General features: G+C 41.8%; 1 protein-coding gene across 2 annotated transcripts in view; it reads right to left on the bottom strand.

Annotated features, from left to right (window-relative positions):
• The window catches only part of TMTC1 (transmembrane O-mannosyltransferase targeting cadherins 1), a 134007-nt gene that overhangs the window by 65210 nt on the left and 42253 nt on the right, over positions 1-26544 (bottom strand). For both annotated transcript variants that reach the window (XM_066183888.1, XM_066183889.1), the window contains exons 6-8: positions 17726-17807; positions 16653-16756; positions 6143-6332 (exon numbers count right to left, since the gene is read on the bottom strand). In XM_066183888.1, the coding sequence (XP_066039985.1) occupies positions 6143-6332; positions 16653-16756; positions 17726-17807 (376 nt within the window). The remainder of the gene's footprint in view (positions 1-6142; positions 6333-16652; positions 16757-17725; positions 17808-26544) is intronic.

The raw sequence follows: 26544 nt of genomic DNA, 5'->3' as shown, positions 1-26544 counted from the left end.
CAGCTACCCATCCATTCAGCTGTGTGTTTATGGTCTTTCTCACCCAGGTTTCTGAAATTCCCTAAAGACATAAGCTCATTTTCCCAATCCCTAATCTCTGCAACCTCTAATTCCACTTGACAAGCCAATTTGAGCAGGGTGAAGAAGCACACAGATCTTTGAGAGAGAAATGGAACATTCCAAAAGGAAACAGGAAAATCAACAAATTTCTCCAGGAATTAGAATAATCCTTTTGACCTTGTGGTTCCTTTTCCCTCTTCCCTTTCATTCTGTGACTGCAGGCTGCTTGACTACGTGGGGAAAACAAAACAGGCAAAATTCAATGCACAAATTTGCAGTACATAAAAGCATGATCTTTGGAAAAGCAACTCGGATCATGGTGAATTCGCTCTTGAGAAGGCAACATGGAACAAGGGGAGCCTAACAAAAAACCCACACATAGCTTGGCACTTGGTTTAACTAGGCCAAGTAGCCACAATGAACAATCATTACCTCTCCGAGCTGTAAATTTCTTGCTCCTCATTTCACCTACACTCTCCTGCTCACCTCTACTACTGTGCCATTTCAAAACCTTTCAGCTCTGAGTAGGTCTTGAAATACTAACTTAAATCAGAAGAAGAAAATGGCAGAATAAAAAGAGTAATTCAGCTTTAATATGCTGAAAATGGCAGAACTACCTGCCCCCATGATAATTACTTACACCACACTGCAGGCAGTAAGAGCCCATTTACTGAGATGCTGAATATATTCACAGTGAGCCAAATCAGAACTACTTCAACCTATGGCTATATTTACCCAGAGTACCACGCTCCAAACCTGCTATTTCCAAACATCTACCGAGCAAAAGAAAATCTGATGCAAAAGGCATTTTGACAGTTCTTGTACTTGTTTTTTTAATCCAAAACAGCAGTCACATACAGACTAAGGCAGCTTTTGCCTTTAGCCTGAGTCTGTCAGCTGGCACAGGGAGCTCCCTGGGAAGGCTTCCCTGCTCCTTCCAGCCCCACCAGGGACCCACGTGCAGCTGATGTGGCTGCAGCACTCGACAGAGCAGAAATGCAGCCAGCGAGCTCGGGGTGCCTGCAAGGGGCTCCCCCTCCCTCTAGATTTCACTAGACAGAGTCTTTCTGGCTTATTACTCTCTCCCTGCAGCAAACATTAACAACAGAAGCAGCACAGAAAAAACTCACTGCTAAAGATTAAGAACATCAGTCCTGACCTTCTCTCTATGTGGAAAGAATTCAAGTGGCCCCCAGGATAATGAAAGGAGGATTTATTTTAAATGGACCCTTTATGGAAATGAGTGTGGTTTCCAGCTCGTCAGATAGACACCATCAATAAATAGCCTTATTCACCTTGCTGTCCCATTGAAGCAGGCATTGTTCTGGAAGTGTTGTGGCATATAAATTTTGCTAGGCACACTTTCTAACTATGCTGGTAGTACTGTGGAATATTATAAAAGGCAATTGTTCCCCAGAAAGGACCATAAGCTGTGATTTATTAATGAAATGCCAAACCTGGGAAACGAGACAAAGGTCTCATGAGTGCAGGGTAAAGTAAATAGCATGACAGAATACATATAGTAAGCGCTAGCAAAAACAACAGGAACATGCACACAGAGAGAAGATGCAAATGCATTCCTCTCTTGGATGGTATCAAACGTCGACAGCTAAGAAATTTAGTCTGAAAGTCACTGAAGAATATGCTCAGATCATATCCATACATATAATCCACCAGATAAATGGCAATATGATGCCAATTACAGCACGAAATAAAGTCATCACAATATGGTGCAAAATGCCTTGTCTTGGCTAAGAAGCACCATGCAGGGAAATTCAGAGGCAGCACCTTTAAAATTAGATCTGAAATAAAAAAAACAACCAACTGTAGCATATGAAAGATCAGGATAATACATATGTCAGTCACATGCAATGAATATAACCTGAAAACCATCACAAGTTCCCGTACCATATGTAGCCACATCACACAGAACAGCCAAGCACGTTCTTTTAAAAAGTCATAGAGCACACTAGATGTTTTTTTTTAATTGATGTGAAATGTTAGTAGCATTCCCTCCTTGGACATGATCGAACTCTGCACATCTTTATGTGCTCCTCCTGAACAAGAAGAAGGTGCTGTGAACCACCAGAAGGTACCCTTACAGTGCTGGTCATGAGTACAAATGCGTGAGGGCCGCCAATAGGAGGTACAAAACACTCCCCCAGATTGGCCAGGTGCAAAAGCTACGGCTTCAAGTTAGTTTTCCAGATCACCCTGCTTAATTAGCCAATTACACAGATGAGTTTTCCCACTATCAGCCCTCCCTATATCAGGTACCATGGAGAAAGTGGAATCCTATCCATCATGTGCTCTGTACACATACATTCACAGCTAAAACTACAGGCAAGCTGCTAATTAGGCAGCGACCTAAAAATGCCATGCAGAGTGGAGCTTCAAACATCTGAAGGGTCTTCTTTCATGCTCATTGAATTATTATGACACGTCAAAGAAATAACTGTCGTCCTGATGATAATGCCAAGAATTGTCCTCCCTCCAGTTCGCCAGGTGCTCCCAGTATCTTCCAGCAAAGAAAGGCAGCGCTATGGGCCCTTGGGTACCCTAGTGGCCATCTAAAGCAACAGATTATTTTTCTGACCTTGTGACTGGCATGCTTGATATCCACTGAGAGAATGCCTCATCCTTTTCCTGGTACCTTTGTAATCCATCCAGAAGTTACACCACATCCATTCCTCATAGCCAAGGCTATGTTCTTTGACCATGAACAATAAATAAATGTCATCCTCTTTTCCCAACTATTAAAATTCCTCTGGGATGCAGGCACTTTCAATAGCACCCCCAGCCTATGTCACATACCCAGCACACTGCCTGAAGCCTGTGTGAGGATGTTCATTGCAAAGAGTTGAGCCGAACAAGTCTTACTTGGGGACCTGTTCACAGGGAGCTTTCCAGCTGGTAAGTGAGAGGGATTCACACCACGCAGGAGAAATGACCCAGAGAATGGAAGTTATGCACAAGGAGTTAACAAAGCCATTTTTTTAAGTGACCTCCTCATTAAGTAAAGAGGAGGACAACAGTGAAGGTGCACTAGCAGCATGAGAAGGGAGGCTTCTCTCTCCAAACAAACTGGAGAGCTGCCTTCTCTGTTTCTGCAGTTTTCAGCATTAAATCCCCATCTAGTAACAGACATGTTCCAAGGAAAGCACCCATGGGTAGAAATCTTCCACTGTTTCCTCTCTTTCTGAGGTATAACAGCATTCACAAAATGAAACAAGAAAGCTTTGTGCCTTAGATGTCCTTTATCAGCACCACACAAACATGCCCAACAGAGTTATTACCCTAATCACAAATGTCAACAAATTAGCCCTGTTTAAAATTCAAGAACAACAAAGGCAGAAATCCAGTCCATGCATTCTCTAATTACAGTCCACAGAAAATATACCGTGAGTCCCCTGTGAGTTTGTATTGTGGATGCACACACATCACCTCTTGCCACTGAAAATCAGTTCAATGTTCACTGGACCAATGTCTTCACTGCTGCCAACACAATTTCTAGCATTTCTATTCTCCATGCTGCAGAAAGGAAAGCAATAGTGCAGCTGAGAATGAATATGAGGTTTTGTTCTCTCTCACCCCTGTACACCCACACCCTAAAGAGAGAGGCACACAGACTGCATGCCTGTTCACTCCACAACCACTCCTTAGGAAATTGCAAGCTATCTCTTCCAGGTTAGACCATGTAATGAAAAAGGAGAGAAAAATGGCTGCTAAGACTGTTGTGTTTGCTTCAAAAAGAAAGCAAAATATCTCACACTTTATAAATTTGTGAGAAATCAACTGATATACCTCGTGCTGCCGCTAAGGTGTAAAATCCTGAGTAATAGCTTGTCTGGGACTTGACTGAAGGATGGTCCTTCTTGGGGGAAGCAATGCCCTATAAAAGGCCACTGCTGCTGCATTTGGAAAGATGCTTTTCTAAGACCCTAATACCCTAATTGTGCCTGCAGTTCATGTGCCCTGAACTTCCCTCTCCCTGCCGTAAAAGGGATTGTTTGAAGTCAGATGGCATAATTTATTTCCAGGAAAAGTGCTGCTTCCTGTTTGCTTTCTTTGATAATTCACAGAGCTCAGCCCAACACAATCACGTTCATCCAACTGAATGGCAGTACCATGATTCAGAGATTGTGTGAGTTGCTAAAAATAAAATAGAAAATAGCTTCAGATATGTAGAATTTCCTGAAAAGCAAAATCTTTCTAATTATACTTCTAATTATATGCGTTTGTTTATATATATATATATATATATATATATATATATATACACACATATATATGTATGCTCCATCCCTCAAAGTGTTCAAGGCCAGGTGGACAGGGTTCTGAGCCACCTAGTCTAATGAAAACGCTCCTGCTCATGGCAGGGACGTTGGAACTGGGTGATCTTTAAGGTTCCTTCCAACCAAACCCTTCTGTGATTCTATACCAAGGGCTGAGGGAAATATGTCCAAGCTGATCCCCAGGAACCATCATCAGTTCCATGTTCACAGTGGGTTTGTTGGAGGCTGCAAGTGCTCATGAGAGCATTTCGTCAAGATGGTTCTAGTTTTACTGGATTAGGTACAAAAGCAAATCACTTCAGATCAAATTTATTCAGTGCTTGGGATTTTCAAGGATAAACACAAAGGAATCTTTAAGACTAATTTCAAAGCATCTAGTCAGTGCCCAAAGAGTAAAATTCATGTTGTTTAACATTAACTGTGGTCAAGAGCAAAACTGAACTTCTCACAAAAAAATTACAACTTGCAGTTTCAAATCAAAGAGTGGTATTCATAAATCCAGACTGAATTGTTTTTTAAAAAGTAATAAAAAGATGATAAAATCTTTTTCAAGCAAACCAACAATATTAATCCTACGTATAGCTCTGATAGCAGGAGAAGAAATAAAAAGCAAACAAAACTTCAAAGAACACGGAATAAGATTTTTCAGAACTCTACGGTACTGGGCTAATGAGAATTTTATCATTAACTTCTCTGAGAACAGGATTAGGCCTAATACAAACAGTTCTGAATTTCTCTAGCAGTGAATAATGAAGGCAGAAGGAATATGAGATGATGTACAACCTGCAGGTAGAACTGGTGAATACCTAATAGGGTGTTTTCCCATATTTCCCATACAGCATCTGTCAATGTATTATCTAAATTAATGACTCTGCAGTCTCAAACTGTTTGGTTCATTTTCGGTCTCTTATCAGGAGCACACGGAAGACTGCCAGGGTAGACAGAAAATGTACATGACCTGCACATAACACAGGTATTAAAAACCTGACATCCTTAAACTAAGCTTTTCAGTCATACATACATTTAAGGAAGAGAAACTTCTGTACTATTTCCAAAGTGACTACTATCACCTCTCCTAAAGAAGGTTCCACAACTCAACTGAAAGAGAAACAGCCTGCAACTCCCTATGATCCACAAAAAAAACCCCCTTCCATGGAAGTGCATATCTGACTTCTGACAAGGCTTGTACAACCTCACTTTCATTTCTGCAATATGATTAATGGTACCTCTGAAATGCTGAATAGGGAAGTATGGCTTACCAACTATATTATTTACGCTAAAGAACAATTCCCAGGTAATTTCCGATTTCCCACATTCCATTATTCTGCTGACAAAAAAAATCTTCTCATCAAGATGTATCCAATGTTTGGGTTTTAGAAGCATAGCAAAAGTGCAAATAGAAGAATCAATTTTATTTTCAAAAGGCTTTGCAGATGGAAGTTCCCAGTCCTGCTTGAAGTAAGTGACAAAAAGCCTAATGATTATGCGAGAGGCAGAAATGCTTAACATCACTGGGATTTTTTGGATCATTAACAATAATTGAATGTGGGAGTCCAGGCCAAGTTCTGCCCTCAAATCAGACCAATTAAAGACTGAGACATTCAACTAGAGAAACATTTTCATCAGTTGAGCTTGCCTGCATTAGTTATTACTGGTATGGTTTTTCACCTCACTCCAATGCATTCCAGAGGAAAACATGTGCTTACCAACCATTTCATCTGAAGATGAGGAAACAGAAGATTTTGGTTTTCTCTTTTTATATTGTATTGCATGGCTTTTGGTGTTACCTTGAATGCAGCAATGCAGTGTAGGCTGAGTAATGTCATCACCAGCACCAGGAACACTGTGGCTAAGTTCCTGACATCCCAGATGGACTCGACCAAAGGGATGCTGCCGACCTGCCAGTCATAGCACAGGGTGATAGGTGCCAGCAGGAGCCACGCATTGAAGGCCAGAAGGTAGGAGTAAGTTAAAAACCTGCAAATGAAAACAGGTAATGTAATACATGGAATGACTGCCAGCACAGGAAACATTTTCCTTTGGCATTTACCACATAACACGCAGGAGGAGGAAACAGCCAAAAAACCTAATCAACAAAACTGCACCAGTAGGCAGCACTACACCTCTCTGTCAACAGAGATGCTACCACAAGTGAGGGGCACTTGAAGGCAATTTGAAGAAATAACATAAGATCAGTAATACTTATATGGTTTCTATGCACCAGCCTTTGGAAAACTAACAGAACTTCAACTCCCATTTGAATGCTAGATTTTTGAAATGACTTTCTGCCAGCTTAAACAATAAATTAGTAACTACCCAGGTACATAGATACCTATTCAACTTTTACACAGTTCACTGCATCACTGCTGCAATACAAAATATCCTTCTAGCTGGGTTTAATTTAGGATTTCTTCTACCTGCACAACATGGAGCAATTAAAGTCAGACCCTTCTCTTTTTTCTCTTTGCAAATCGAGGCACAGGGAGAAAACACAGAAGAAAGGGGGGACAGGGTAATTCTTAGCTGGTCCTGTCTCAGTTTCTTAGGGCTGGGACCAGATTGCATGAGACTTGCCACAGAAGAGATAGGGAAGTAGGGATTTCAAATTATTGTAATCTTTGATAATTGTTATTCTAAATAGAGAGGAAATTAACGGGGAATGGAAATGGGGAGCATGCTGCCCTCTGGGAAGTATACAGGGCTTTCAAAGGACTGAAAAAGAACAGCATGTGTGCCACTAGGTTAAAAAAAGCAACAAAAAAAACCCAAATCAACAACCCTTTCTGCCTCAGGCTTTTGCTTCTTGGCATCTACTTGCCAAAAAGTGCATCTAAAGTTGAAATACTTTCAAGTGCAAGAGACTGCAGATTGATTATTCCAGTAATTGTGAAGTTAACCAAGTAAAATTGTGACAGCCTTCGAAGAGACAAACTCGTCCTTGGCTTGCAAATGGAAAAGTCCACATTTTACACAGCACTGAAAATGGCAAATGCTCAAAATAAGGGAAGAATTACATTCTATCCTGCATAGGATTTCTTCTATCTCAGCCTGTTTTGGCAGCTGTTATCACACACAGTTGCCATGGCACCTTGCAGGTTTATAAAATGGTAACAAAGGATGGCAGAAATGTCAAGGTATGTAGACAGAGGATTGTCTCACTTGCCGCTTACAAACATGCCCCTTTGTGGTCAAAATGCAGCCCCTTACAACAGCACTTACAACATTAGATTAGATGTGCCGAAGAATGGTTAGGCACTGAAGCTAAGTGTGACTCCAGGAAGGAAGTTCCCAGATGGGTGTTGGGCCCTAAATTTCTGTGAAAACATATTTAAATAACTACAAAGTTAGGATATCAGTTTCTCTTCTCATCCAAAAAACAAACGTCTCCAGCAGCACAGTGACCCAAACTCAGGAAGGCTTACTGAGCTGGAATGTTTCATTGTAAACAGTCACAGAGGCACATTCTCATTTTCCCACAGATCCTCCTAAACTCCCAATTCTGGAAAGTAGAATATTCCCACATTTTTAAGGTTTTCAGCCATTTGATACACTTTTCTTCCATCTCCCCATTTTCCTCACCTTCCCCACCCTAAGATACTAAACAAAAGGGAAAAGAAGAAAGAAAATCCATCTCCTCTTAACAAAGGCAGTGATTAAAAAGCCAATTCCTATTTAAGAGCGCATCCCTCAAAAATACAACCTAATTTTGCACAAACGATTCTTAAAATTTTGATGGTTTGCTCTTTCTAAAGAAACAAATGTGTTTTCTAGTCACCAATCCAATCTCTTCTGAAGCGCATTACAGAGAAACATAGCAACACAAAATCTGGTGAGACTTAATCACACCAAGGCACTCACTCGTGACATTATGTGTGGCCTGACCCACCTCTGCCCAGCCACAAAAAAAACAGACTTCTCCATCAACCTCAACACATCAGCTCAGAAAAGGCTGCCAGCATTTATTTACAGCTACTTACTTCAAAGCCAAACTGAGATTCATTTCTGGCTTTATTGTTAAAACAAAAGCATGTCTATTTAGATGAATCTGAATGTCATGGCATGTGAAATTGTTACTACAAATGTGTGTATTTGACAGGATTTCCAAAAGCACTGAGTTAGTTTTGCACTTGATGCTTTAGGAGAGCCCCGTTTTTGGAGGGAGTGTCCTTTTATGCCCCAGCATTTTAACATTTTCAATAGGCATCACAATATTCATAGAAGTTTGTATGCAAACCACAACACACACCAGAAAACCCTCCCCTGCTTACTCAGACTGGGCTGCTGGGTAGGAAGGAACAAGATGACATTTGGGATCATTGCAAACTGCAGCATTGCAGTTAAGGACAGACTAGTTGCTTTTCTGCATCTTCACTGATAAGGCAGGAGCTGATATATCCTTACACAGCACAGAATAAATAAACAGTTTGCAGCCATAACAACTGGAGTCCGCCTAACTTAAGAGGTATTCAGAGTAGCCAGATCAGTGTGAGTTAATGCATTTCTGCTGGAAAGGCAGGACAAGCTGCTGTTGAAGATGGGAAGACAACTCCAGGCCCCTCACTGATCAGGACAGGTTTGTAAACAAGTGTCTATTTCCAAGTGCTTCTGAGGCTTCAGTCTTCCTTGGGAGCCATGTGCACAAGGTGCTGCCAGAGGTGGCTCCCAAAGGAAGAGCCATTCCACTATGGCAATCATTAGTCTTTAAATACTCTCTTCCAACAGCAGTGATGTATTTGAAAGCCCGTGACAATCATTACCACCTGTGTACAGTCAGTTGGTTGGCCTCTGCAGACACCTTACTGGAGACTCCTTGGCCACATTTCCTGGCCGAGCCGAGCTCCCTCACAGAACACGCATGTGACATTAGCGGTCGCAGTAACCAAGATCCATGAAGGCACTGCCTGATTTTTGAAGCATTGTAAGCAGCAACAAAGCCTTAAGCAGGCTCTGAGTCAAGCAAAAGTTTGGATATGTCTTCAGCATTGGTAACCTGTCCTTGAACATGATGGATGGCTGTATAAAACAAAGCACTTATAAACTATTGCTATTTTAGGTACAAGGAACAGCAAAATAACAGGATGCTAATAATAGTTACTGACAAACCAGTGCTGCTTTTTATTTATGGCTCTCAAAAGCATATGATACTCCTGCACATCTATGTGGCTCTCATACCACAAGCCTAAGGAGAAAGCTAAACACAGGAGAAAGTTTTGTAAGAAACTTCTTACCAAAGCTGACACCTCAAGGAACTAATTTGCAAATTCTGAAAAGACTTGAAGATTCTGAAATCACTCCAAGAGCTAATTACACTTCAGCAGCCTACCTGCAAATGGCAACAAGAGTATTTTCTTTTAATTAGTTGACTGAGTGAATCACATTTTAAATTAAGGACCTTCTTGATATTGCTTCTGGTGTCTGCTGGAATTCCAAGGAAGAAAAATTCCTGCCTGCAGCATCTCCCAGTCTCTCAGTTAATCCCATGAAAATCAAGAGTTCTACTGGCAAGGTGACTGGAAGATTCTATTCTTAAGTGCCAAACAGTTTTCCCCCAGGCCAGGTAACAGCATTTGCATTGCGGCATTTTTTTTTATTTGCAAACTGAACATAGAAATCCAAGTTTCAGAGGGTATCAAGTGTTCTTTTCACTTCTTATCTTCTCTGACATGCTCAGAAAAACACAGTTCCTCCTGTAGGTAGCCAGTGTTGTCATGGCAATCCAGTTTGTTTAGTTTCAATTTTTTTTAGTTTCCATGTTCTGTTGCATGCACTGAGATAAAAACAGGATGACTCCTATCTAGAACTTGATGCAGAAAACTATGATCTGAACTGATTGTTTCTGCTGCAAAAATGAACGCAAAGGGTACTACTCAAAGCAGTAACAATATGACAGGAATATACTTGAGGAATTGTTTGTTATCCATTGCTGTAATACAGACCAGCGAGCTTAGAAAAGCCCTCATCTCAGCTCTGCCAAACCCAGGCAACCAGAGCAGAAGGAATGTGAGGCTAGGTAAAAAAAAAAATACAAGATTTATAGAAATTTGAGGCATTTCCTGTCTTTTCTGATTTTGGAGCAGTTTAAGCTTTCTCCCCACAGCACTCAGGGACTGAGAATATAGATTTCTTTCTAAAGCTGTGCTGCAAGAGTGATCACAAAGCTCTGACCGTTCCCCACCAAAGCTGCATGGAAAAGTGGGGGCCAGTGATCCTGTTTTTCCTAAGTGCATACTGTGCTGCAACCTACGAGCCACCCAGTTCTGGGACAGCCCATCCCACGACCTGCACACCGTCAGGCACCCAGGGAGGTTTCAGTTCACTATAAGGGTAAGAAGAGCTTTTTTATTAGTGAAAAGAGCTTCTCATTTGTATTAACAGCTGAACCGATTTCGGCTCAAGGCTCTCTTCATCCTCTTACAAAGCCCTAAACCCAAGTATGTTTGACAAGTCACTTCACAATAATGTCCTCCTAGGACACATGTGGCTGCAATTATAACCAGGTGGTGGTATTTCAGATATTGTCTTCAAATTGTATATATTTACACTCCCCCTAGGGAACTCCCAGTCCAGTCATACCTTCCCACACGAGTTTATTTTTCTGCTCTGTATATTGTCAGCCTAAACATTTTTTTTAAGAGCCTGAAAAGAAAAAAATTACCACTCTGAGATAGTGGAGTAAACGACACCAAAAAAACCCAAAAAAAAACCCAAAAAAACAGACAAATTCCATTTAACATCCAAATGTGAGTCTAAATGAGACAGAAAATACTTGTAACTAGAAAAGTACCTGTGTATTTCCTTTCATCAAACTTTTTGCATTTAGGGAAAAGAGCTGCCAATCAGCAGAGGACAGGAGTAGGAAAGATAGGATAAACAGAGAGCTACAGCTTGATGAATAGCAAGGTAACTCCTCTGGAAGGTGGGCTTGTGTGCACCAGGGACATGGGGAAAAGCAGACTCTGTTGTCTTCTACAGCTACACAGCCTGAAGAGCTTTAATCTGGTGAATGGCTCTGTCTCAGTTGTTTCAACTCTGCGGCTAAGAATCTGAAAAATACCGAATTCTTTAAGAGTAAAGACTTTGAAAGAGCCTGTGAGTTTCCAGTGAAACCCAAGCTACCTGTCAGAATCTCAGTGCTGGAAAACCTGGGATTGATCTTGCACTGTTTTCCCTCTGCAAACCCCCGTGTGCTCTGGGTGAGGACATGCCTTGTGATCACATCTGATCCTCAGCTCTCACCGACAGCAGTACATTCCAGAGCCATGCAGCCCAAATTCTCCAGCAGTGCCCAGCAGCGGGCAACTGCTTCAGAAGAGGATCACTGAGGCAGCAGCAGATTCAGAGTTCTGTGGACAGCCACTGAGATTCTCAAGAAATTAAAAACCAGACCTCAAACCTGCTGGGATAATGTTTCTGAAAATGGTTCATTGTATCCCAGAGCATTACCCACTCAGTGCTGGTGGGAGCCAAAGGGATGTTCTGGGCACACTTTGCTTCAGAGACTGGCCACTCTCTACCCCTTCTGTGTAGAGGTATTTTGGAAAGCAAAATGCATGGTCTGTAGGAGTTAATGGCCCCTGCTTTGGCTGCAGCCTCTCTTCTCCATATGCAGACTCCAGCAGGGAAGGCCTGTTGTGTAACCAGCACCTGCAGCAAGCACCATGGCCCATTAAAATGTCTATCAAATCCCAGAGCAGCACTACCAGGGTCTACTCATCACACCAAGAATATTTGTATGAGACAGATGCTGAAATTTTTCGTGTGACCCTGGGAGCACCACCTTCTCTGCAGGTCTTTGCTTTGGAGTACCACCTTCCAACCAGGCCTTCTCCCAACACCCCTTGAAATACAGACTACAGTTTACACTTAATGTATGAGCTGTCTGGCCCCTGGGGGGGCAAGAGAGCGATTTTTACCAACACTGCTGCTCTCCCTTTTGTTAGAAGTGACCCCTGAATGCTGGGTACCTGCAGAGATAACACTGGGGCAGAACTTTGAGCCTTTGAGCACACAATAGGAAGCACTGACAAACCAGGCAGAACTTCACAATTCAGGTGGCGTGTGCAAGCCTGGCTGATTAAGAGCTGATATTTTCAGGGGTCTATTTTAACGCTATTTTGTAGCCTAAGGTCCATGAAAACTCCATATCAAAGTAGTTGCTACACTTGACTTCTATTTCCTTGGCAGAACTGGCTGGCACAGGGACCCATTTTCCCAGCACAGGTCCGTGGTTTGCCTCTTGGTAGTTCATTCCCTTTGAAGTTACAACTGGGATGATTAAATGCATTGCTCAGAAAACAGTCATAAATCTCTGTGAAAAGGATTATGTGCCAGTTTTTATGTATAAGCACTTCTTCAGCTTTCTGCAGCACTGAATTCTCATTTACCTGATTGAAACAGCAAAGCAATACAGAAAGCCAGCTTACAGAGAGAGCAGTTCAACCACAGGACAATGTTATCTCAAGGCAGTCCAAGTAGAAATGCATTAACTATTTAAGGAAGCACCACAAATAACCTGCCTCATGCCCAGGGTGATCAGCCACCAGAGATCACAAGGCAAATGCCAGCAGAAATTAATATAACTTGACTCCTAAATACATAGTTTTTTTAAAAACAGACTTTTAGCTAGAAATCAGAGGTAAGATTTAATCTGTTTCACACAGCTTGAGACATGCTGCACAATGGATTTTCCCCTTGTACTGCCACAGTGTTGGTAATAAAATCTGTTTATCTAGAGGCCTCCTACTCCTTTCCCCTCAAGAAGGGCAGAAGAAAAAAACATTGTGCAAAACATCTGAAGCATGTCAGCCCTCCACTCAACACCCTCCTAACTCTGGAGCTGCACTTTTGGTACACTGTTTAACATAAAGCTTGGGTAGCCCTCAAAACCTTTCTAGTTGCATTCTCCCTCAAATTCTGTCTGATACAAGCAAGAATGTTGGAACAGCTGTTTGGGATTGGTTTTTCCATCTTAAATATTGCTTATCCATCGCAGATTTTGAGATCAAAGTCTGTGTTCTTTAAGGTAAGGCCACATCCTGCAGTGCACAACAGCCTGGATGGACAGGCTTTTATGGCAGGGCTTAGGAATAGCAGGATTCCAAACACCTTAATTTCTGCCTCCACTGAGGAAGGCAATGACAGACATATCTCATCTTCTCAGACCACCTTTGCCAAGCAACACAATGAAGACCGTGGAAATGTGGCTCTCTTTTATGTCACAAAGCTTTGAGGTATTTGGGAATATCACTTGTAATTTTAACAATAGTAATTTAGTAAGCATGCTGAACAGATGACTGTTTTTAAAGACTGAAAAACTGTCATTATTTCAGCATATTATGTCCTCCAATTGTTAAATAAATCATTATCTGTCTGCTTTAATTTATACATTTGTGTTGTCCAGGATTGGAGACAAGTTACACAGAACACATAGGCATTTTCTAGGGCCAAACTGAGCCACATCGAAGGTCTCTCCAGCAGTGACCAAAAGTCAATGCCAAGTAAAGCATATATGATAATTTTTCCCCAGTTCCTAGCTGGGGAGTTGGATGAGTTGGAGTTTCTGGGTTGGATGTGGTTGCTGCATATTTAGTAGCCTGGATTTCTTACTTCAACTTGGCAAATCTCTCTTCTAGCCTGCATAAAAGTTCAGCACACTCCTGGGTGTCCCGCAGGAAGAAGATCCCCAGCTCAGCTACCTGTTGCAAGCCACTTCCTTGGCTTGCTTGTAACCTGTCTTCTCTTAGATTCATTTGTCCCCCTCCTCCACACAATCATGGATGCACAGACCTCTCACACCCCCAGTCCCGCAATGTATGTTATATCAGCTCTAAGGGATCACAAATTCTGACCTCACAAGTCACTGCTTTTTCAGCCCTCTAACTTAGAACTATCCCTAATGTTGGCCCCAATAAACCCTGTGAAAGTTACAATGCTCTGTTGGGTTCGTCCTGTGTCAGCCGAGACATCGGCTCCAGATCTAACTTCACGAATTTCACTAAGACTGCCGCACATTTCCAAACTATTGTTTTTATTTTTTATTCCACTGTTACCAGCCTTCCTTCTAGTCCCACAGAGCTGGCTAAGTCTTAGAATAATTTTCAACTCTGTTGAAAACCTTAACATTTACCCTGGCAAGACATGCATAAAAACCACATTTCCAGCTCAAATAAAGACAACTCCTTGAAAACAGAAAACTCCCATTTGAGACCTAAATGATCTTCAGAGTTACAAAACAACCTGCCCACTGACTGAGACTAACCCTTGCTCCAACTACAGTGATGGTGTTATTAATCACTTCAAGAGCACTACCCAAAACTGATCTTTCTTCTAGTTTCTAGTCTGGACACCAAACTTAGCTCTTCCACTGCCGCCTTCCCGACTCAACCAAACTTGCAGTTAACATCTTGGCTTCAGTGCTGTATCTAATTACTGCATTCAAAACCTTGTTAAAAGCTTCCTACAGCAGCTCTTCACACAGCTGCTAATGCAGCTGTCTGCAGTTGAGGAACACACACTGCGTAGGAACTTCTCTGAAGTTGGCCTGTAAATGTTCCTGTGGCCCTCCTCTGGACTCACTCCAACAGGTCCATGTATTTCCTGTGCCAAGGACCCCAGAGCTAGATGCAGTGTGCCAGGAGGGGTCTCACAATGGCAGAGTAGAGGGGCAGAACCATTTTCCTCGACCTTCCTGGAAACCACACCTATGCCATTGAACCTTGCTAGCTCCACCTGACACCGTAGTCCTGCACTTAGGATGACTGGCACAATGCCAGTTTAGCAGCACCAGCTTCAGCTCTGACCACGGCAAGATAAAGTCTCAGGTGAGAGCTGTAGTTTGAGTCTGACACAGGAGGAAGAAAAAGGTTTGTTGCCAAGATCAGGGCTGTGGATAGAGGGTGCATCATGGGCTGTCAGTTCAGCTACACTGGTCACTGGGTCTCAGTGTAGCTGCAGGACTGACCCTGAGACCTGCTGAAGGGATGGGTTTCCTGAATGGAAGATAAAGCCTTCTGGGTAAATTGGCTAAAATGAGGATTAAGATCAAGCTCAGCAGAAGAATTGGGATAAAAGGTTTTAGAATCCCTTCAGAACAGTAATACTGCTTTTTATTGGAATGGATTTCCTTAATTATGTTTGGAGTAGGTAGGTGTTTCTGGACTGCAGGTGAAGCCAGGGCTGCTGCTGGGGCCAAGGGGGACCTCAGCCAGCAGCACTAGGACTTGTTTTTCCTAAGGCTGTTAATGAAATCCACAGTGCCAGTGGTAAAAATAGTCACTGCTTCATAACCTGAGAATGACTGAGCTTTTGGGTTTAGAAAACCCTCCCCTGTCATTACAAAAGGCAAAAAGACAAACACACAAAAGAACATGTGCAGCACAGAAGAGGTAACTGAAATTAGGCCAGGATCATTTGTGACTCAGTGACCCCCATCACAGCATAAACATATCAAAAAGGTACAGCAGCAAATCCTTCATGTTGTGCTGCACTGAGTCTGGTATTAATAACTCCACTAGAAACAAACATGTCAGAGCTTTCCAAACAAGACAATGTGCTCCCTGGAAGCACTTTTAGCCTTGATGGTAATAGGAGCAGTTGCCACGTTATCATAAAGGTTCCCCAAACAAGATCCAGTCCAGTTCTACAGCAGATGTTGAATAAGGATTGCTTGATCTTAATCTATGTCTCAACTGCAATTTCACTGTTGGAATGAAGAGCCAGCAAGGCCAGAACTGACACACAGGATGACTGCTCCCATTTTCATTTGAGACATCAGGAAATTCCCCCAGAAGGCTCCAAAGTGTCTTTCAGTAGTTAAACAGAGCAAACACTCCTGCACATGGCCCCTCTACTCCCACTGCTCAGTCACTGATACGACACCAAGAGGCATGGTCACCCCCTTTTTATACATACTTCAGCTGAAGCCAAAACTCTGAATGCTTCCATCCCATATCTCAGGAGCAGACAGTTTTAAGATTTAGGATTATGCCTCAGTTACTGGGCTTTCTAGTCCTGTGCTCAGGCAACTGAACTATATTCCTTGGGCTTTGCATAAAAATAAAGACACATTTTTCAGTAAGAAAGCACCTGTAATACAACCCTGCAGGACCTGCAATGTGCTTTGAGGTTCATATAGCTCTGGTTGCTTTCGATTCCAGACAGAGCAATACCAGGAAGTAATTAAGTTAAGACAACACAACAAGTTTTTTTCATTGTCATCTGCAAACCATTTTAGTGTAGGAAAAATGTAACATCAACACCACACTTTTGAAAACTTTCGTTTGACCGCTGTCATCATACCTCGTCAGTAAATACGGTGAGAATGAGGCTGGATTGTCCTGCTCAGAAAACATTGGCATGGAACCTCCCATTATCCAGAGGCGGAAATACAACACGAGGATCACCTTCAAGGAAGAACATCTCAGTTAGTAATGGACCACTAAGAAGAGCTAAGACATCCAGCAACTGTTTTGTTGTGATAGCTCTCCATGCTGTGCAGAGTGAGTCAGGTCAGCAGTTTAGGCAAAATTCAAGTTTGCCACCTTACGCAGGGTGACAAACCTGCCAACCCTCAGCACAGACAGCACACAGTGACTTTGTGTGTACCTCTTCCATGCCTGCGTTACTGACAGCAACTGACACATCTCAGTACCCACCACAAAGGCAGCATTCTGAAGGACAAATCTGTCACTCTGCTGCAGTGTAGACTGCAGAATTTTGCTATTGACCTCTGCCTAAATGCAGAAGTGAAAATCATGGGTGATGTCTTAAAAGTTCTTATCATTTATCCATGCTGGCATAGGTGTAAGGACAAGCTCCATCGGTGCTTCTCATGCTACGAAATCCTAATTCCTGGAAGGATTTCTGCAAGCTGCCACTCCTTCAGCTATCTGGTAACCACTTGTCAAAGGACAAGCAAAGGGATCTGGTTCCTGGAGCAGCACAGGGAATCGCACACCCAGAACATTACCGTGGAAGTGCTTGTTTTCTCCTCTGCGACATGATGAGTCCTGTGTGGAGCACACCAAGCATCAGTTTTTCTTGCGACTCTTACTGAGCCCTGCATTGGCATGAACAGCATGGCACTGACGAGGCAGCCCAGTGCCACAGAGTCCTGTGTATTTAGGGCAGGAAACTCCTGTAGATGATTACATGGTTGCAAGGGCAACCACTATAAATCAAAAGAAGGTTTGAATTGAAAACACAGTAATATTCTTGTTTCTGCCCAGCTGAAGTTCTCTAGACTAATTCCAAAGCCTAATTTTGTATTAAGATCTACCATCTGAGCTTTCTGAGTCTTTTGGGATATCACTAAGCATTGTTCATTCTCATCAAATACACAGAAATACATGGTCAAGTCCATTCATACTTACATAGCTTATCACCAAAGCAGCTCTCTTCAAAAAAGGCCTTGCAGTATACAAGAAATTCTGGTGGTTATTTGCAGTCAGGTAGCTGAAATATAAGGAAACAAATGATTGTTGAAGTACTTTGGAACACTAAGTCATTTTTCAAATGGAGAAAAATGTGTACATTGATTTAACCACCCTAAATGCAATAATAATGACATCACTCCTACTCTTCAAAGGTCTTTCCAACAAATAAAATATTGAGACTAGTTCAAGTAATACACACTATAATACATTGCAGTTTTGCCATCAAAATCTGGTTTTGGTGTGTTTGTTGGTTTGCTTTTTGTTTTTTGGGGTTTTTTAAATCTTCAATTAACCCCTTAGTCCTCAGAAAAATCCCAGTTGTATCTCAGTGAGAATGCTGTCTTCAGACTCCCAGAAGACTACACGGAGACATATTTTTAAAAGGTCACCCAGACAGAGCAATTCAATTTTAGACCACGATTAAAATGCAAAAACTCCTTGTTCCCAGCTTTCTGCTCAGTCTCTAGAGAGGAGAATAACTATCTAGCAGAACTGATTCTAAGCATTTTTGGGAGCATATTCTGCACGCTTAAATTTCATCACAAGTCTGCTGACAAAGTGCTATGATAATTAATTGCACAGAGACAAACACACAGGTGGCTTACTGTTGTAGGAATGTTCATAAAACCCTTCCTGTTTCTCAATGAGTAAAATGAAACTGTATTTGGAGCCAAAACTATGCATTTATTTTAATATAGAGTAGAAGCACTTGCCAAAGTGTAAGGAACTTTCTTAATATAACAAACAGTGCCATATCCATGACATAATTTCATGATAATTCCATTCCTATTGAACCTTACAGATGCTCCATCATTCTAATAAAGCAATGACAAAATGAAATACAGAAGAGACAACAGGAACATTTTAAGCATATAGTAGGTTAAAAAACATTGAAAAAAATGACAATTTATTTTAAGAAGTTATTAATATCAAGTAAACAAAATAAATTCAGGAGGAAAACATTTGCAGGTTCTTCTGTATAACATATAGTCACTATCAGGATACTCTATTTAAATGATTTACAAAAACTGCAGTTTGTATTGCAACACCTTCAAGCAAGCTACCTTTCCAAGCATGAAATTCTCATATGTTTCTCCTGTGAACATCGAGCATATAAAAACACATCTTATTTACTCCCCAAATTCCTTAAGACAGTCTATCACCTGATTGCTTCCACTCTTCAAGTCTTTGAAAAAACAAGACTGAAGCACTTCCTAATGCAGCCAAGAGTCTTTAATACCTGGGGTTTTGTTCAAATTTTCTATAGTAGGAAGTTTGCAAGCCTGGTCACCATGGCAAGATGAAGAAAAGATTACACTGCAGAAAAAAAGCACCAGGGCAAAGCCAGCAAGAAACAGAGGCAGCATTTAGCAAGATGAAATAAGTACATCTGGATGCTCTGTACAAAGGAATTGCTCTTCAGAAAACTTTCCCTAAGTGCCATGCCTAAAACTAAGGAACTAAACCACAGTGTAATGCAAGCCAGACAACTTTCAGTCTTTGGAGTCTACTTATTGTGAAATGTTGACATTTAAGCACCAAACCTGACTTAAATGTCAGACTAGTCTTCAAGCGCTGAACGCCTCAAAGTGCAAAGTTTCTTGAGTTCCCACTGATTTTAATCAGGCTGCAGCAAGTACAAGGGAGATGAAACTAAGCCTTCAGCTTTGTCTCCCCATGAAAGGTCAGGTTGGCCTTCAAGTGCTCACCATGGCCCAGCTCCAAAGCCCACCGGAACCAAAGGGAAAGCCTCTCACTGACTTTAACAGCATTTGGACCAAACCCCAGGCTTTTGTCCCCTACTAGAACCCTTTATGAAACTCAACCCCCTTGTGATTTGCAGCAGGAAGTGTTTGGTTGCACTTTGTTTACATTTTTATGTGTGGAGAGAGGAGAGCCCTCTATTCATCACACTGACTCTTTTCAAGAACCTGTTTTCACTCCCTTTTAACTCTCTGCAACACATTAGGCTGGAATTTTCCATTATAAAATGTTTGCTTTAGGTAGAATTATTCTCGGAAAAGATCAACTAGAACAGTTCAGCTCTTTCTTCAAGGCTTTAATCACAGACAGAGGAGCATTTTTATCAGTGTCAAGAAGTCTGCCAACTTCATCCTTGAGAAGCAGCACCACCTCACACCAGTGACCCAAAACTTGTGATGTGGCCATCATCTCCAGGCCATGTGTTTGCTCTCCTCCAGAGAAGCCACCTGCGGTCAAGTAATGACTAGTTCGATTAAACAGTGAAACTTTTCCATTTTGACAAAGCTGCTGTCCTGAAGCCTGTCTGGAAACCACAAAAGCTAACATGGTTCAATGCTCAGCAAGCCTGCACTCCACCCATCAGATCGACCTGCAGGCGTGGCATAAATGGACAGGTCACACTCAGTGCCTCAAAGCTTTAGAAGAACTATGTAGTTTTCCAGAGCACTTTACAGGGCTACCACTTGTATCAGGAAGGTAGCTAGTAAAACACCTCACATCTGGTGCAGGTGAAAGAACAACACACAGTTTGTGTATTAAAACCAAATGAACTGCAAACAGGACATGGGTGAGGAAGTTTGCTACATGTCAGTGACAGCACAGCATGTAAAATGCAGTAGCTTTTTCCACGTAAAATCTCAGCTTGCAAACATACTTAAGGTTACACTGAACTTTGTTCAGACAACCTTAAGATCAGCCAAAGCTCTCCATTTTGTCTTTAGCTAGGAGAAACAAAGAAATTACTATTTCAACAGTTAAACTGCTTTATACCCCTTTTTAACAGCTGTCTTGTAAAAAGTCATTTACAGGTCAGATTTCCACACATTTGCCAACCTCTCCAGGCTGCCAAATATCCCTCTGTTCATGGAAACCACTCCCTATCACCTACTCCACCCCAACCAGCACAACTGCAGTGCCAAAAACATGCCAAAACACACACATGCACTCACTCCCACATGAGGGCAGGTGTGGGACAAAGTTAGGGAAAGCGTGCTGATGGTAGCGCCACACAGCAATATGCTACTTGCAGTATATGTGAACATTTCAAGGTGTGGGTCTTCCAGATCTTCCTAAGATTATAAAATTACAGGAGAAAATCCAGATTATCAGGTCCGCTAAACAAGTGCAAAAGGAGCCCATTTGGACAGAGGTTCCACTTCTGCTTCATGCCAGCTTTCCCACAAAGCAACCCAGCATGTACTTGCCTGCTTGCTATCTTTTTAAAGCCTTTCAGGAATACTTCCCAAAGCAACCAGAATCACAACAAACAATAAATCCAAGAGAAGCTTAATACTGCAGGGACTTCCCTCGCGCAGTTCGAGCAGAGGCCAAGAGATATTTGGCAATCCCAGCTTCCTGAAAAGCACAGCTCATCCTGGAATCAGTTACATCATCAGGGCACTCTGAGGTTTTATAATTGAAGACAGCAGGGTAGGTGGCCCAGTAAAATTCACTACGGTGCAGTTTACAGGAATATACAGTTTGCTGGTACCAGATGCACTCTGGGTTAATCAAAACAAACTCCTGTAAGAAGCAGGCAGCTTTTTTGATTTGGCTGTGCCATTGGAGGCACCTCGGGCTTACAGAACAGTGTGGGGCAGCACCTCAGCTGCTGTTCATTGCCATGGCTTTGTGAGCTATTGCAGACCCCTGTTGGAAACAGGCTTATCCCACACTGCAGCTGACTCAGCTCTGGCTTAAAACCTGAGCTTGCTCTGTGCTCTCTTTGAAGGCTTTCTCAAGGGAAGTGAATAAACAATTAAGATCTATGATGGACTCTCCATCAGGAATGTCTAAAAGACCAACGCAGCAGAACAAGTGTTGGTATATCAAGAGTTTGTTTCGGCCAGGTCACTTCACTCTGAGAGCATCATTGTTCTCATTTATATCCTTCTTAGGAAACAGATCCACCTCCCAGCAACCACCAGAACTTTGAACTAGCACTCTCAAACCCCTAATACTACAGAAAGATATTGGAAAGATGAATAAAAAAGCAAGACTGTTCTCTTATTCCTAATTATCGGTAACAGTAAGACACCTCTAATCAAGAACATTTTAAAACTTAGAAGGGGCTTTTTTAAGTGCATGTCAAAGCTTCAGGTCATTGATAGATGCACACCTAATCCTAACTCAGCTTGACAGACTCCCCTGCTGAGAATAAGCACGTTTTACAGGAGCCATATTCTGTCTATACAGACCACCTTCCCTTTCATACTTAAAGAAGACTTCATTATCATCTGCCCAGACAGCTGCATCTTATATTGGAGAGGTATCTTTTCCACCTAGCTCAGCCTATACTCCTCCTTGAGGACAGCTCTTGAAAAGAAAGTGTGTGTATGCAATATCCCAGGGAGAAAACAAGAATAAAAATCCATCACGGAGCAAAAAGAACTGAATTTAAAAAAAAAAAAAATCAATATATTCTACCATGTCTGGATATTTAACTTGCCTAAAGTACTTGTCAATTCAGGGAAATAACATATCAGTCATAGCTGCAGGTTTTGCAAGGGAGAAAAAAAGCCCTCCTGCTTCCTTCTTTATGAGTAGTCCTGACCTTCCCCACAGCATGTGTGTGGCATCCTTGCTCCTTATCTCCCTGGAGAGCCTTAAACCACAGCTACCACTGCCCACACAGACCGAGATGCATAAACACACAACAGGAGCAGTTTTACAGGCTCTTTTGGGAGCCATGGAGAGGTTGTATGAAAGTCACAACTGGTTTAACTCATTTTCACTGATAATGTCATGTATTCTTTGTACACATTTTCAATTGTGACCGTATTTGGAATTCTTGCTGTTTATTGGCTTTTTGGGGAAAGCAAGGGCAAGGCACACACAGCAGAGAAGGTGATCCCACTCATGGCTTTTCCTTATTCTCTTAGGCAGTACATACTTCATTCTGTGTAGGATGAAAGTAGAAGAAGAAAACTGGGAGGAACAGGGAGAGGTGGAGAGAGAGGCACAGTAAGGGACTGGGAATAGAAAGAGAAAAAAGGAAAGTAGCAAAATGCACTTAACAGATCAAAGATGTGACCGAGAACAGGAAAAAGGGTTTCTCTTCATACCAGACATTCCACCAATGCGAGGAGGAGACAAAGTGGAGGAGGGCTAACAGGAAAAACAAGACCTCACCAAAGTATGGCCACCAGATCTGACAGACCTCGGGAAACCAAAGCATCAAGCCTGCAGTTTAAAGTTTCCATCGATTTCAGGCATTTTATTTCCTCTGCATCACACACACCTGAGGCTCATTTTTCCCTGCCCTAGCCCAGTGAAGGGCTTCTATAGACATATTTCAAGAAACTACACTGCAAGCAGCACTGATAGCAGCTTTGGCTGCTCCCACATCGAGCTACAAATCCCTATTTACAGCTGCTTGTGCTTTTGACAAGCTTTATTCATTCAGGCTGAAAATTTTCTCTTCCAGGAGTTTATGTTAAGCTGAAGCTGTTTTCTTCCTCAAAAGTATCAGGTAAAACAGTTTGGTTTTTCCTGAAAAAGCAATTGGAGAGATTTGCCCATGTTGACGAAGTTCTGAAACCACTTTATTGGGAAAACTCAGTGGTTCCAGTTTAGAGCAGGGATTTGTTGTTTAGTAGAGGGACTGCAGAGATGCTGCTGGTTTTGATTTCAGTGACAACTGACTGGGCACGTGACAAACCACAGGGAAAAGATCTCTATTTGCAATGCTCACTAGAGATCTGTAGCAATTCCCCAGGGTCTCCAGCTCTACCAAACACCATCTGTGAAGGAATCAGACTCTCCTTGCATTGCTCCTGCAGAGCCACTGAGATAGGAGCCCCTCTCCTGCAATGCCTGTATCCAGCCTGGAGACCATTTGCTTGGACTGCAGAGGGCTGAAAACATGTATCTGAAGAGGAGGCTATGTGAGAGTATGTGTTACAAGGAAGAGAAGGGATAAAGGGAGAAGAAAGGAAGGCAGGCACAAAGAGGAAATGGAGGGGGGAAAAGATGAGTCAGGAAAATACACATGGCAATATTCAGACCTCTGCTGCTATCAGAGATCCAGTGGCAGTATCCAAAAAATCTGCTACCACTGGAGCTCCATTCACTGGTGTCCCCAGTGAGCACTCAGGAGCTGGACTGAAGCACAGGAAGCAGGCAAACCCCTGCTTTCCCCACAGCAGCTTCACTTGTACAAGCAGCTGTGCTTTCCCTGAACCAGCCCTGCAGGAGCAGATGAACCCAAAACCACAAAGGACTCCAACAGACTGAGTTTTGCCTTTGTGGCTGTGCAGGGAAGATCTGGCAGCACTGGAATACAGCCACCCCCAAAGTACAGCACCACATCCATGGACCACACTCACACTGCATGCCCAGGCTTGGTAAAGGGGCTGCTTGCACAGGTAGGGAGCACAAGGTCTGCACGGTATCTTAAACACTCCCTAATCACAAAAAGCTACCTTACCTGACAGCTTTTATGTGGAGAAAGGAGGAGGTTATCCTCCTCTCATGCACAAGACTCAGTCATCCTGAGTGTAAATTATTGAGGTGTCCCTGGGAATCAAGCGTCCCAGTAAAAATTTATGAGCAAGCCATAAAAGATGTGGAAGCCTGATGCCTTGCTTTGATGCTCTCTGTAAAGGGTTTCATGCCACCAAACACACACTGACCCAGCTAGTCTGTTAACTTACAGAAGGAATCATGGCAACTTTAACTTTATACATGTCCAATTTGTGAATTAACTTTTTGCTGTTGTCTTTGACAAGGATACCAATAAGCAAACTTTAAAAAGAAAAACAACCAACCAAAAAAAAAATGCAGAGAAAGGGCACAGAAATCTGTGTCTCTGAGACTGTCACTGGTTCTGGTTATCCTCCTTTCTCCTCCATGCATCATCCTTAAAAAATGGGATAGGCACTGATGAGAAGCATGCTGGTAGGTAAGAGTCAGCTGGTCCCAATCCAAAATCTGAAAAAAACTTTTTAAGGAATTTTAAACACTTTACTGGTACAGAGTTTGACTTGAGGAAGGAGGGGAAGAAAGAAAACTTTCACAGGCAAAGCTGCTCTCAGTCAGGGCAAATGCTCAGTTGTGGGTTGTTGGGGTTTTTTCTTAAATATATTTGCTCAACTGAATTATATTTTGTAAGTCATCATTTGGGGTCGGGTCATCCCCCAGAAAAACCTTTTGGAAATGTTTGGAGAGGCACATAATGTTTTAGTTGTGAACATTTCTGGTAAATCAAGTAGAAGGGGTAAGCAAAAGTCTGGTTTCAGAAGGAAATATGGGCATAATTTGCAAAGAAATGCAGGGAGAAGACCATCTGAACCACTAGGAAATGTAGCCTGAAGAGTATTGCTTTATATCAAAACCTACTTCTTTGGGATTTTTTCTAATTCTTACATAATTTACTAGTAATCTGAAACTACTTGTAAAATGCAATTTAAATCCACATTTTGCACTTAATTGAGGAGGGGGGAAAAATCAGGCATCCACAATCTGAATCCTTGAGCTACCAGGATGAAAAGAGAAGCAGCCATCACACTGCTTTGATGGGGGAGGAGAACTGCAGACCTTCAGGACACTAAAACAAAGTGTGCATGGGGAGACTCGTCCCTTTTCCAAAAACTCTTCCCATCCTTCAACTACTTTAAACACAGCCTACTGCATGTCAGTACTAAATACTTCAGGAAGAAGGTATTTCCTTTCTGGAAAACTTCTATTCTGACATTTTCTCTACCCTGTCCCTTTGCTTCTGTCAGATTAAATAAAGCAATCCATAAATACGCCAAAGACATCTCTAAATACAAAATAAATGGTAAAAAACTCCAACCTTCCTCACTCTTTTCTCTTAAGAAACAGTCTGCTATTTTTAACATCCTCAAAAATAGCTTGTTCTTTTTAAACATGGATGACATGAGTCTGTTAGCAATATAGTGAAGAATCAAAATAACATTCTTCAGAGCTGATATCCCTTCAGAGAAACTTTTTGATGTTTGCAATCAAATGCAACTCAATGCCAAAGTTATACTGCAACACAGAGAGAATCTGAAAGAAAACAATTCAGAAATTGGCAGCCAATTACTACTTTTGTCAGCAGCCCTGTAAGTAAATTGTGCCTGTGCTATTACTGTTGGCATGAAATATCAAATACTGCACTTCCAACAACTTTTATCTCTGTTGCTTTTCCATACAAGCATCTACAAATCTTTAAATTCTTCAAATTAAAAGTGGACTGGTTCTTTCATCACATATATTCATCATGCTGTGGTTCAGTTATGATAGGGTTCATCTGTGAAAAATAAAAATTAAAATCTGCAATAGCCGCTAAAGATAAGTGGCTTACTTTAAATGGATTTCCTCTGCAAAGCTATTCTTTATATCTCATCTAAACAGATAACAAATGGTAAAAGCCAAAAAGCACATCAATAAAAAAAAATAATTCTGAAACTTGGCAGAATTATAAAAAATAATTACATTTTATCCTATTTTGACCACGATTCAGTCTCATCCATTGCCAGAAAAATAAAACCACAAATCTTCCAATCTTCTTTAAGTCACTAAGCTATATTCACTTTGAACTGCATTGGCAACTTTCAAAAAATAAGCAGTAGCAAGAAAACAACACGATTTTGTAGTCTCCATTTCCACAGAAGTGGGCTTAAATTCTGAAATTTAAAAGCCTGGCAAGCATGAAAGATCCTGCACAGTTTCTCATGAAAGTTTACGGAATATTGCACTCAGCCAAAAATACAAGCAGCTTCTGCCTTGGGGCCTTTGCCACAGCCTTTAACACACCCCCAGTCTTT

This window comes from Chamaea fasciata, unplaced genomic scaffold, assembly GCF_029207755.1.
Source record: "Chamaea fasciata isolate MVZ Bird 193981 ecotype frontalis unplaced genomic scaffold, bChaFas1.0.hap1 SCAF_5, whole genome shotgun sequence".
Classification (NCBI taxonomy): Eukaryota; Metazoa; Chordata; class Aves; order Passeriformes; family Sylviidae; genus Chamaea; species Chamaea fasciata.
The sequence above is the reverse complement of the archived record's forward strand: the minus strand, read 5'-3'. Positions and strand labels throughout refer to the sequence as shown.